We start from the raw sequence: 13,219 nt of genomic DNA, 5'->3' as shown, positions 1-13,219 counted from the left end.
AGATGTTTGCTGGAATCCTACACCACAGCAGGAATTCTTTAAGAGTAAGGGATATAGTCATATTTTTCTTGGCTGCTACTACAGAGTTTAGCACATGGTGTTTAGCAGAGTGTTGGTTAAATTGTTGATTGACTTGTATATGGAGATCTTTTAAAATTGTGTGGTGTTAAACAAATGATAATGCTATTTTAGGACTCAATATATGTCTAACAATGTGCTTGATGTATTCAGAGGTAATTATTTGGGTTTAACTGGAAAGAATTGTAATGTTACACAAAGCTAATTGAGCAATGATTCCAGGTAACGGGTTTCTTCTTCTTCTTTTTTTAATCACATATATTTTTTTTAGCCAATTGCTAAAACTTTATGTAAGTCAAAGTCCTAATTGCTTTCTTTCTACCATAAGCCATCAGGCTCAGTCCATGTATTACATTAATTTTCCAAAAAATTTTAAATCTGATTGCTTAGATATGGTATTTTTTTGTTTGTTTTTCTATTCTATAGCTGTTATACATTTATGTAAATCTTGATGGTCAGCATTGGTGATTTATAATCCCCCGAGGATTTTATTATGCTGTTTGACTCAAATTCTAACAACCACCATGATATTTCTACTGTAATTTTCTGTGGTCATATGGTCGGTCAGCTAATTAAAGTTATAGATGGCCATATGATAACTGCCCTAGGACAAAAGCCAGGAAGTGCTGGATATAGGATTTGAGCAAACATTAGGTACTTAAACTACATTACATCAGTTTACATTTTAAAATTAGTCTGATTCTCGGGCTTAATGTTTTCTTTGAAGTTTATCAGCTTTTAAAATTTAAGATAATTTGTATGAAATATCTAAAGCTTGTCTCAAAATAGCTGCTCAGAAAATGATAGTTTTATATCTTTGGGTAAATTTGAAGAGACCTGTATAAAAGGTAGCATAAATAGAAGGGGTCATTATCTAAACATATCTGGAATTTTAATTCTTATTACATTGTCAACTCTCTTTTAATCTTTTAATCTGAGACAATGTTCCCATATTTAAAAAAAAAATCAATTTCAAGAGCAAAGCCAAGTGATAAGATACTGGCAGCCCCACATTGAAACACCTTCAGTTCTTGGCTTAGGCTCCTGTTTCCATTTCCCTGCAAAACCCCAGGAGGCATCAGTATTGGCTCACATCCTCAGGCTTCCACCACCCACATGATGACCTGGGTTGAAATCCCTGCTCCTGACTTTGACCTTAGCACAGCCCTGGCTGTTGGAGGTATTTGAGGAGGTTACCAGTGGATGGGAGCTCTCTGTATATAGCATGTGTTTCTGCCTCTTAAATAAATAAAAATTTTAAATAAAATCAATATAAGAGATGTTGTATAAAAGTAAGGTGATTTCTGGGCCCAGCGTGGTAGCCAAGTGGCTACAGTCATCATCTTGCATGCTATAGGATCCAGTATGGGCACTGGCTGCTCCACTTCCCTTCCAGCTCCTCCCTGCTTATGGCCTGGGAAGCAGTAGGGAATGGCCCAAATCTTGGGACCCTGCAACTGCATGGGAGACCAGGAGGACGCTCTTGGCTTCTGGCCTCAGATGGGCTCAGCTCCAGCTGTTGCAGCCATTTGGGGAGTGAACCAGTAGATCTTCCTCTCTGTCTCTCCTTCTCTCTGTAAACCTGACTTTCCAGTAAAAATAAATAAATCTTACAAAAAGCAAGGTGATTCTGATTGAAAAATTAGGGTTTTTTTTATTTGTAATTTGCCTTTGAAAAAAAATAACTTTTTAAGACTGTGAAATTTTAGGTGTGTTTTTTGTTTTATATTTGTCTAATGTTTAAGTAGCAAACATTTATCGTGTTTTAGATTTTTTAAGTCACCCTTTCAGTTTTATTTAAATGTGTATAAAACTTGATAGTTTGTTTTAATACCCATTGACATGTATGAGAGCAGAAGGGGATGTGGGACAGACTGGACTAGTCTGCCACACATACTGGCAAACCAGGGCAAGGGGCGCGCCTGGTGGGGGTTATTGTGAGCCGCTCCGACTAGGCTGCAACCCACATGGTTTGTGTGAGGGCCAAGTATGTGCTGAGTAGAACCAGGCTGGACTGCAACACCCGTTGGTTCCAGTGGAAGACAAGGATGGAAACAGAACCAACCCAGCAATTGTAACCACCAGCTGATCAGGGCAATGGACTGTGTCGGGCCCTATGCTTGCTAGTACATACAAAAATCTGTTCTGGGAACACCTCAGACAAAGTTTCTTTGGGGATCCCCCCAGTCGAGCTTCTGGACTCAGAACCCTAACCAAGAAAAGACAGAGGACAGAACAAGTCAATCAACCACCTCAGCTATATGTTGGCAGTGAAAAACTGGGCAAACAGAGACTCCGTGATGGACTATGTCAATCAGTGGATTCTTCAACGACCTTGTGGTGCTTGGAGTGGTGAGAGTGGCAGCAATTCAGAACTGTTTAACTATCAAAACCACTTGATCAAGACCCTCGGAGCATGCCCCACATCCGGGACCTCGGGTGGGTGGGAGACTGGGTGGGGCTTCTGCCTTAAAATCCGCTTTTACATCAGATGTATTAGGGAAACAATATGGAAATTATAGTCTTGCCCATCTTCCTGTAGTGCTTGAACCTTTTTACCCTAATTATGTCAAGATTGTCAAATAAATAAATAAATAAAACTTGATAGTTTGTTAAAATATAAATTACTTGCAAACAGATTTATTAATAGATTTGGGAATTCATCAGGTTAGATATTTCCTGACTGTTTTTACACGTAACAGAAAATGGGTATAACATAGTTTACCATTGTTTTCTTCCTGCATCTCAGTATTATGCAGGGGTTAGTTCTATTATCTCTAAAGAAAATATTGTGTATTTTGTATAAGCCTTATATTGTACCTAACCACTTTTGATCTTTTTTAAAATAGGTAAATCAACAAACTGGGAAGATGATGGCTGGGGAGCATGGGACGAAACAGAAGCTCAAGAACCTGTAAGTTTTACAGCTGCACACGTGCCACTTGATTATTACATCTTCCTTTTGTAAGGATGGTGACATTTCAGTGTTACATTGACACTTTAAAATTTATGTCAAGGACATTTTGTGATTAGTAGTCATTAACTATTAGATAACTGTTCTGCTTTTAAATATATTTACTTATTTTGAAAGGCAGAGCAAGAAAAAGGTATCTATCTGCCCATCTGTTTGTGTATCTACTTGTTTATTCCCCCAGATGCTTCCAGCTGCTGGAGCAAGGCCAGTCAAAGCCCGGAGATAGGAACTCCATCAGACTACCCCACGTGGATAGCAGGGACCCAAGTATTTGAGCTATCCTCTGCTGCCTTCCCAGTGCAGGAAGCTGCCTTCCCAAGCACCATATGCGTGCCTGTCAGCCATCATCTTCCCAGTTTGTTAATTTACGAGGGACCTCTGGGCTCCTGGCTTCAGATTGGCACAGCTCCAGCCGTTGCAGCTAATTGGGTAGTGAACCAGTAGATAGAGGATCTTCCTCTCCTTATATCTGACTTTCCAATAAAAATAAATAAATCTTTTAAAAATTTTCTGTAGCCATTAAATACTAGGCACTTTTGTAGGTACTAGAATTTAGCCATGGATGAGATAGACAAAGTCCTTGTATATGTTAGTATACCTCTGAGTAATAGAAAACTAGAACTTGTCTGGTGAGAATAATCAAGCATGTCCTCAAGCACTTATCTGCTTTCTCTACTGTGTTGACTTCATCCTGAGGCTTGTTTGTGTAACTGATGTAGCACACGTGGCAATCATATTCACTCATGACTAGAAGCGGAAGAAGGCTTGCACTTTCTGTCACTCTTTAAGCAAGAAGAAACTTTCCTAAGAACATTTACTAAATCTTGCCTTGTATTTTCTTGGAACACAGGCTCATTTATGAACTAATTACTCACAAGGGATTTGAGATTTTTTTTTTTTCCACTCAGTCAGGGTCTGCTTCTCTTGAGGCTCATGACTTCACAGGGGAGGAATTGACAAAATCACTATCTTTTCTCAAGAAAGAATGAACTGTAGCTACTTGAGACATGGAAAATGAAATTGAAAGGCAAGTTTTTCTTGGTGCCAAAATTTTTTGAATTCATATAAACTGTCTTCAAAGAGCTCATGAAAATGTATATTAGGAAAGAACTAAATGCTTGAGTTTTAGTTTTTTGCAACCTCATGTATATAGGTTAGATTTTCTTGTATTCCCTGTTCCTACGGGTTTATATTCTAGTGAGGAGAGAGAAATAACATGCAAAGTATCGAATGATAATGACAGGTATGCAGAGAATACAAATGGCGATTGTGATAGCAAGTGACCAAGGTGACTCCTACAGACTGTTTAAAGAAGGCGTTTTTACAGAGTGTGCCATTTAAACTGAGATCTACAAAACCACATGAAATCAGCAAAGATGTGGCAAAGAGCATTTTAAGGCAGGGAAGCATTTCATACAAAGACTCTAAAGCAAGAATGAACTTAAGAGTTTTAAGAAATACAGAGAAGGCCAATGTGGTGTGTAGCTGAGAAGGCTTCCTCATGGTGGGGTCAGAGCAGGAAGCTGGTTGGATGGAGGGTGTTTGTTTGTTTGTTTGTTTTGGACTGGTCTGAAGTAGAGAACAAAAATGGAAGCAGGGAGACCAATTAGCAGGCTATTTTAAAATGAGAGTTGCTTTCATTAAGATGACATTGGTGAAAATAAGAAACCAATTTAGGGTAAGTTTAGAATGTAACAAGATTCTCCCATGAGTTGTTTATGAAAAATGAGGTGAAATAAAAAAATCAAGAATAACTTCTTTTGATCTGTTGGGTAGCATTCAATACAGGAAACGTGATTAGGAAATGCTTGTATTTCCAAATGGCAATAGGCATTGTTCTCTTTATTTTGTTAATGTTTGAAACTACCATTATAGCCAGGTTGGTTTGGAACAGTTACCTTGATTCCAATTCACAATACATCCAAGTTTATTCTTTGTAGGTGAACTGCAAACATTTATGGCAGAAATAAAATACTTGAATATTTTTTAGAGAATCTGGCTTCTCATGCTTCACATTTGTACCAATCAGTTCTTCTCTGTGGGCATTGTGAAAAAAGCAGAGAAATATTTTAGTGTCATTACATCAAATTCTGACATTATCAGTGTCTTGTTTACCTGATCTTAGCCAGAAGGCCAAGAAGCAATCATCCGTGCCTTCTTGAATCACCTGTAAATTTTAGTAAGCAGCTAGCCAAGTAAGCATTCACTAATTCTTAGGGGCGATTTTTTTTTTTATTCATTAATTACATTGTATTATGTGACACAGTTTCATAGGTACTGGGATTCTTCCCACCCCCCATGGTGGATTCCTCCACCTTGTTGCATAACCACAGTTCAAGTTCAGTTGAGATTTCCTCTTTGCAAGCGTATACTAAACATACAGTCCAGCATCTTATAGTTCAATCAAGTTCCTCGGCTTCTTAGGAGATCCTGTCTGGTCTGAGGGCAGAACCAGCAGAGTATCATTCTTAGGGGCGATTTTTAAGGAGTCAGATATATTCTCAAAATTTCTAAAAACCGTACTAAATTTTTTTCAAGCTAGCGTTGTTCCAAAAAGTGTTTCTTTTTTTAAATCCTCTACCACCTGTCCCTACCAAATACAGGTGTGAGTGTCCAGAAGTCAAGTGGGACTCCTGTTCTTTCCCCAAATAAATTATTTCAAATTACAAGCAAATTTGATATGAACAAACTAGTACAAGAATAAACGGTTTTGTTTTCTTTCTTTTTTCTCCTAAATATTTATTTATCTATATATTTTCATTGAAAGGCAGAATTACAGAGAGAAGGAAGAGACACACAGAGATCTGCTGATTCACTCCCCAATGGCTACACCAGCCACAATTGGGCTGGTGCAAAGCTGGGAAGCTAGAAGCTTCTTCTCGGTCTTCTATATTGATATAGGGCCCAAGCACTTGGGCCATCCTCTGCCTCTTTCCCATATTAACATAAGGGAGCTGGATCCAAAGTAGCACCACTGAAACGACACCCATATGGGATGCAGACACCACAGATGGAGGAACAGCATGCTCTGCCGCAGCACTCGCCCCCAGAATAATCAGTTTCTAAAACCCTCTCTGAAGTATTTACCTTGTGTCAATATTAAATTGGGGAAAATGAGTAGAATAGGTTGGAAGAAAAAAATCAGAGCACTGTATGCTAAGAAATCAAGGCATGTTCATGGAGTAAAGATTTATGTAAACTCCTATGGGAAGATTAAGAACAAGAAAACATTTCAGCGTAGTCTACTTTGTATACTTCATTTATATTTATATATGTGTTATATGTTTTTGTTTTTTTATATATGTGTGTGTAGTGGTACTTATTGGTTGTCTTAAAGAAAACATAAGATATTTGTGCTTTTAGAACTGGCTTATTTCACTAGGCATAATGGTTTCCAGCTGGGACCATTTGTTGCGAATGACAAAATTTTATTCCTCTGGTGAAGTAGTATTGCATCGAGTAGCTTTACCACAATTTCTTTATCCATTCCTCAGGTGATGAGTGTCTGGGTTGATTCCATGTCTTAACTATTGTGAATCTGTGATTGCAGATCGTACTCTTAAATGTAGATTTCGTTTTCTTTGGATATATTCCCAGGAGTGGGATGGCTGGGTCATATGGTAGATCAGTTTTCATTTGAGCACTCCCCTGACTAACTCCCCAAGTGGTTGTACCTTTTCCCCCACATTCTCGCCAACAGTTGTTGTTTGCTGATTTCTGTATGTAGGCCATTTTCACTGGTGTTAGGTGGAACCTCATTTGTAGTTTTAATTTGCATTTCCTTAATAGCTAGGGAACCTGAGCATTATTTTTTTAATGTGACCATTAGCCTTTTGAATTTCATCTTTTGAAAAATCTCTGTTTATATTCTTTGTCCATTCCTTAACAGGGTTGCTTATATTGCCGTTGTTGAGTTTCTGAAGCTCTTGATAGATCTTGGATATTAGTCCCCTATCTGTTGTGTAGTGTGCACAGATTTTCTCCCATTCTGTTGGTTACCTTCTCACTTTATTGATCATTACGCTTCCTGTACAGAAGCTACTGAGTCCCATTAGTTTATTTTGGCTTTAACTGCCTATGCTTTTGATGGTTTCTATTCTATTCCATTGATCTGCACTGTTTTTGTGCCCGTACCGGACTGTTTCGAATATCACTGATATTGTGATTCCTCCTACTTCTTTTTTATTGTTTAAGAGGGCTTTGGCTGTTCGGAGTCTCCTCTGTTTCTGCATGAGTTTTTACATTGTGTTTTCTAGCACTGAAAGGAATGTTGTTAGGTTATGATTCCAATTGCATTGAGTCTGTAGATTACTTTGAATAATATGGACATTTTGATTATGCTAATTTTATAAATCTGCAAGTATAAATCCACAAAGTTTTTCATCTTTAAATGTCTTATTCTTTCTCTAGTGTTCTGTAGTTTTCCTCATAGAGGTCCTTCACATCGTTAGTAGGTTTGTTCCAAAATGTTTACAATTCTTTTCCACTATTTTGAATGGGACTGATCTTACAAGTTCTTTCTTGACCATAGAATTGTTTGTGTGTACTAAGGCCATCAATTTATGTTCATTGATTTTGTGTCTAGCTTCCTTGCCAAACCCATCTATAAGTTCCAATAGTTTTTTTATTGAGTCTTTTGGTTCTTCTATGTATGGAATCATATTACCTGTGGGCAGAGATAATTTGACTTTGCAGTTTCCAATTTGTAGTCCTTTGATTTCTTTTTCCTGTATAATAGTTGCAGCTAGTTGAGTAGCAGTGGTAAGAATGGACAACCTCGGGCCCGGCAGCGTGGCCTAGCGGCTAAAGTCCTCGCCTTGAAAGTCCCGGGATCCCGTATGGGAGCCAGTTCTAATCCCGGCAGCTCCACTTCCCATCCAGCTCCCTGCTTGTGGCCTGGGAAAGCAGTTGAGGACGGCCCAATGCATTGGGACACTGCACCCATGTGGGAGACCTGGAAGAGGTTCCAGGTTCCCAGCTTTGGATCGGCGCACATCGGCCCGTTGCGGCTCACTTGGGGCACTGAATCATCGGGCGGAAGATCGTCCTCTGTCTCTCCTCCTCTGTGTATATCTGGCTGTAATAAAATAAATAAAGCTTTAAAAAAAAAATGGACAACCTCGTGTAGTTACAGGTATTAGTGACAAAGCTTCCAGTTTTCCCCCATACAGTATGATGCTGGTGTTGGGTTTTTCCTGCATTGCTTGGATTGTTTTGTAGAATATTCCTTCTACATCTAGCTTGCTTAGGGTTTTAGCATGAAGTAGTATTGGATTTTATCGAATGCTTTCTCTGCATCTATTGAGAATATTGCCTTTAATCCAGCAATTTACCTCCAGGAATTTTTCCTACTGATATATTCCAACACAGACAGACAGCTGAATAATGTTATTCATTGTATCATTAATTGCTTTTACTGCAAAAGGTTCTAACGAACACAAATACCCATCAGTAGTGGCTAGTTAAGTGAATTATGGTGTATCCATGAAATGGAATGCTTTGCAGCCATTAAAAAGAATTTAAAAAAAACTTCTTGAGAAATGAGGTCTAAGATATATATTGAGAAAAAAGCAAATTATCAAAATATGTGTTTATTATACCGCCATTCTTGTAAGAAAAAGAGGAAAAGGGTAACAAATAAATTTGCTCACATATGCTTAAACTATCTCTGGACACACATGTAAGAACTTTTGGAGTGGTCATCTTTACAGTAACTAGGTAGTTAGAGTACAGAGTTGAGAGAGACCTTTCAAAGAAAGAAAACTTTTATTTCTGTTGAATTTTTAAATTTTTTTTGAATTTTTATTTTTACTGCAAAGTCAGATAAACAGAGAGGAAGAGAGAGAGGAAGATCTTCCATCCAATGATTCACTCCCCAAATAGCACAACGGCCAGAGCTGAGCCAATCTGAAGCCAGAAGCCTGGAGCTTCTTCCAGGTCTCCTACAGGGGTACAGGGTCCCAAGGGTTTGGACCGTCCCTGACTGCTTTCCCAGGCCACAAGCAGGGAGCTAGATGGCAAGTGAAGCCGCCAGGATTAAAAGCGGTGGCCATATGGGATCCCAGCTCGTGCAAGGTGAGGACTTTAGCCACTAGGCTACCACGCCAGGCCTGAATTTTTTTAACAATGGAAATTTACCTATACAATAAATTAAAAAAAAAACAACACTTTGCAACTCAAGTAAAAAGAAAGAGGCATCACATTTTCTTAAACATTTTTATCAGTCCTATAACCATAATAAACATGATTTTTTGTTTGCTAACTGTAATTACCAAATTCATCTCTCTATATAGGATTATTTGCTAACTTGTTCAATACTAAATCATTCCTAAGTGATTCCCTGTGTAGCATTCTTTTAGTACCTTGCTATTTTATATTTGTTTATATTTAAAAACATGCATTGATATTCAAATAAGATTTGTGATAGATATTGTTTGTTGGTCATCTTTGACATGTTTTGATAAACGTTACTATAAAACTCTATTAAAGAACTGGGAAAATTTTTTTTTCCTTTTTTGCTTCCTTGTTCTTCAGTCTGAACAAGTAGAGTGGAGAACTTTGTTTTTACATATACAATAATTGTTGTTTTATCCGTAGGAAGAAGGGAATGCTTGCAAAGCACAGAAAACTTTCTGGCTTCAAGATTGTGTGTTATCCTTATCTCCAACCAGTGATCTGATGGTTATAGCTCGGGAGCAGAAGGCTGTGTTTCTAGTGTGTAAGTACCATATTCTTTTAACTCGTCTTTAATGTATTGAGTAAAACAGAAAATTAGGTAGAAAAAATGTCATTCCTATTGCATGCATTATGCAGTAGCGTCTGTAATTTTGGTATTACGTGTAAAATTTCCTAAATCCTTACTCTCCTTCCTTCTTTCCTCCTGCTTGTTTCCTTTATGGTTTCCTTTCTTCCTTTCCTTTTTTCATTTTCTTATTTTGCCTTTCCTTTTGTGCCATTTCAGAGGCAGTCCTGGGCATTGCCCAGTTCTTTTCAAGGGGCAGTCACCAAGCCCTTGACAGTATTAATACGAGTGATGTGATTTTCAACTATAATTTTTGCATTCATACTATAGATTAGCAGTTTTCTGTTTTGAACATAGTTTTAAACTCACAATTTTTGTTGAAGATTAGAATGAAGATTTGGGGGCATCAGTTCTGTAGCATAGTGGATAAAGTTGCCGTCTGCAGCACCAGTATCCCACATGGGTACTGATTGAAATGCTAGCTACTCCACTTTCAATGCAATGGCCTGCTAATGTGCCTGGAAAATCAGTGGAAGATGGCCCAAGTTCTCAGGTCACTGCACCCATAAGACCAGGAAGGATCTCCTGGCTTCTGGCTTCAGAGGCCCAACTCCTGCTGTTGTAGCCATTTGGAGAGTCAACCAGCAAATGAAAGATATTTGTCTCTCTCTCTCTCATATATATGAGAGAGACAGATATATATATATATATATATATATATATGTCTACCTTCCAAATAAAAGAACAAATCTGTTTTTTGTTTTTTTTTTTTTTTTTAATGAAGACTTGAGGGATACATAGGATATGAAAAACTTAGCTGATCAAAGTAACAGGGCTGGGAGCATGTCTAGCAGAACAACTGTGGGCACTCTCCTGCTGGGCTGCAGCTCTTGCTAGTGAGCATGAGAGCCAAGGGCTGGGGTCAAGCCAGGCTGGTTAAGGTGGCAGCACCCGTAAGCATATATGTGGGCCAGATCTGAAGGCAGCTCAGGCTGAGCTAAGCTGTAGCTCCCATGGATGTGCACAAGAGCCAGATGAGATGCAGAATGGATAAGGCTAGGCTGCAGCAAATGCTGGCTTGCTGACACTTGCAAAAATTGTGCCTGAGAGTGGGCCTCGTGGAGGTATTAGAGGTGGCCCTGACAAGGCTATGGCACCCACTGAAGTACACGAAGACTGGGCCTGTAGTAGGTGGGCTGGGTTAGGCCACAGCACCCCTCGGTTTTCAAGACAGATCAGGATAGGAGTGGAACTGACCAGGCAGCTGTATCCGCCAGCATGTGCATTGAATGGTGCAGGTGACCGACTAAACCTGACCCTACATTAGCTAGTACACACAAGAGTTAAGTTTTAAGTCATCCCAGGTGAGATTTTTTGGGGATCTCCCAAATTAGAACAATGGACTCAATCCTCAGCCACAAGGAATATCACAAGATTTGTGGTCCAACCTTGGAGTACCTGGGCCTCCTCAGTTGCTGATACCTGTGCAGTAGACAGCATTCCCAGATGTACCTGGGGGACACAACAGCTAGCTCATGTAAGCCAGCAGGGGATGTCCAGTGCCTTGTCAGACGATAGAAAGCAGAACAGATTGGGAGTCCCTCCTGGCCAAGCTTTGCAACAAATACCTGAGTCTATGGATGTGCAGTGAGGTGGACTTGGTCAGTCAGTAGACCTTGGAAAGATTTTTTTCAACCCTGGTGCATGTTGTTTCTAAGTCTATGAGATTTCAGAACTATTTCAGAACACTCTTGGAACATTCTTTTGCAGATTGGGATCTCTAAGGTGCATCAAATGACTGTCCCCCACCCTCAAATGCTGATGTAGTTTGACAGCAAGAAGTGACCCTCTTCCCTTCTCCCTTGTGAAGAAAAAATTGAGACATTTGTCCCACGCACCTTCCTCCATCCTCGCTACCTGATTCAGAGACCCACATGGGCATACATCCCACTCAACTATGTAAACAATGTTAAAAATAAGATAAAATAAGAACTATGACTGTATTAGATGGGCTTAACTGGGGAGATATCTAGGCATAGGAGACTAGGTTTTTTTTTTTATTTTAATCTTATAAGATTTTGAACTTTATTGTGTATTTACCTGTAAATAGTCCTGAGAGAGTTAATACAGAGCCATTAAAATTTTTATTGTTTTTTGATACAATTTAGTTGGCGGTGGGCTCTTCCCTACTCCTCCCCAAATTCCCTCCCCTCCCCTCTGTTCTCCCCTCTAGGTTCATAATGTGTGTCCACTGTGAATTTTACCAAGTCCATCACGCTTCCACTGGAGTATCTCCCAGCCATGTTGCAAAATAACTTTTCATTGTAGGTTAATTCCTGTATCCTGGGGCCCTAATGTAGGTACAGTGAGGACTGGGCCTTTGTTGTTTATGGGCCATATCAATAACAGTTATATGTGGACACTGACTATCTCAGGTGGTTATAAACAATCCACCTCGTGTGGATGGTTAATTAACAAATTACATCACAAGTTCTTGTTACATTAGGAACAAGTAAGTATGAAGTAACATTGATTAACATAGAGTAAGATTCATATATGATATGTCCTGATTTGATATCATATTATATTATATTAGAGCAAACATATGATATCTGACCTTTCTGGGATTGAAGAGCCATTAAATTTTATATTTATCATTTTGAAGACAAACGATAAAATTTATAGATTGCTGTTTAGTATACCATAATTAAAATTATTTAATATGTTTTCTTAATTTTTTTTTTCAGCAAAATGGAAGTATAGTGATAAAGGAAAGGAAGAAATGCAGTTTGCAGTTGGTTGGAGTGGTTCTTTAAATGTTGAAGAAGGGTAGGTGCCAGTTAAATTGTTTTTCTCTCTGTATGAAATATATGTCTAACATTGGCTTGTAAGTGAACTTATTAGGAAGTTTCATTATTTGGAATTAGTAAATATAAATATAGATTCCATCTGTAGAAGTTGCAGAGAATGGTTAAGGTAGCAGATTTTCCGCATCATGCTATCTTTGAAAAAAATCAAGCTCTAAAAAAATTTTAAGGGAAAGTTCACAAATAATTTCATAAAATACTTTTTATATGTATCTTTCCCTCTGCTTGCCATTACTGATTTTTTTTTTCATCCAAAAAAGTCACTGGCAGTAATTATCCTCTCTGTTTTTTTAGTATTTGGGTTACACTTAAAGGGGGCAGTGGCACATTTATTCTTAAATCCCATAAATGCTTCAGAAATGCAAGTTGATATGTTCGGGTTTTCTACTGGCTCTGTGAAACTTTGAAAACCATGAACTCTGTCTGTTGTAGTTATATGATGGAACAGCTCAAGGCTGTAAACTTGAGCTGAACTGTATTTCAGTTACATTTTTATGGCTGAAAACTGATCAGAATGAGTAGTCCTCTAGACTTTGTAAGATTTATTTATTTATTTCA

At 38.5% G+C, this 13,219-nt stretch overlaps 1 protein-coding gene across 1 annotated transcript in view; it reads left to right on the top strand.

The window, feature by feature from the left end:
* RAB3GAP2 (RAB3 GTPase activating non-catalytic protein subunit 2) overlaps window positions 1–13,219 on the top strand; it is a 94,309-nt gene that overhangs the window by 23,238 nt on the left and 57,852 nt on the right. The window contains exons 2-4 of the mRNA XM_012931010.3: window positions 2,928–2,992; window positions 9,650–9,770; window positions 12,542–12,623. Of these exons, the coding sequence (XP_012786464.2) occupies window positions 2,928–2,992; window positions 9,650–9,770; window positions 12,542–12,623 (268 nt within the window). The remainder of the gene's footprint in view (window positions 1–2,927; window positions 2,993–9,649; window positions 9,771–12,541; window positions 12,624–13,219) is intronic.

Source organism: Ochotona princeps, chromosome 10, assembly GCF_030435755.1.
Source record: "Ochotona princeps isolate mOchPri1 chromosome 10, mOchPri1.hap1, whole genome shotgun sequence".
Lineage (NCBI taxonomy): Eukaryota > Metazoa > Chordata > Mammalia > Lagomorpha > Ochotonidae > Ochotona > Ochotona princeps.
This window is presented reverse-complemented; position numbering and strand designations above follow the sequence as displayed.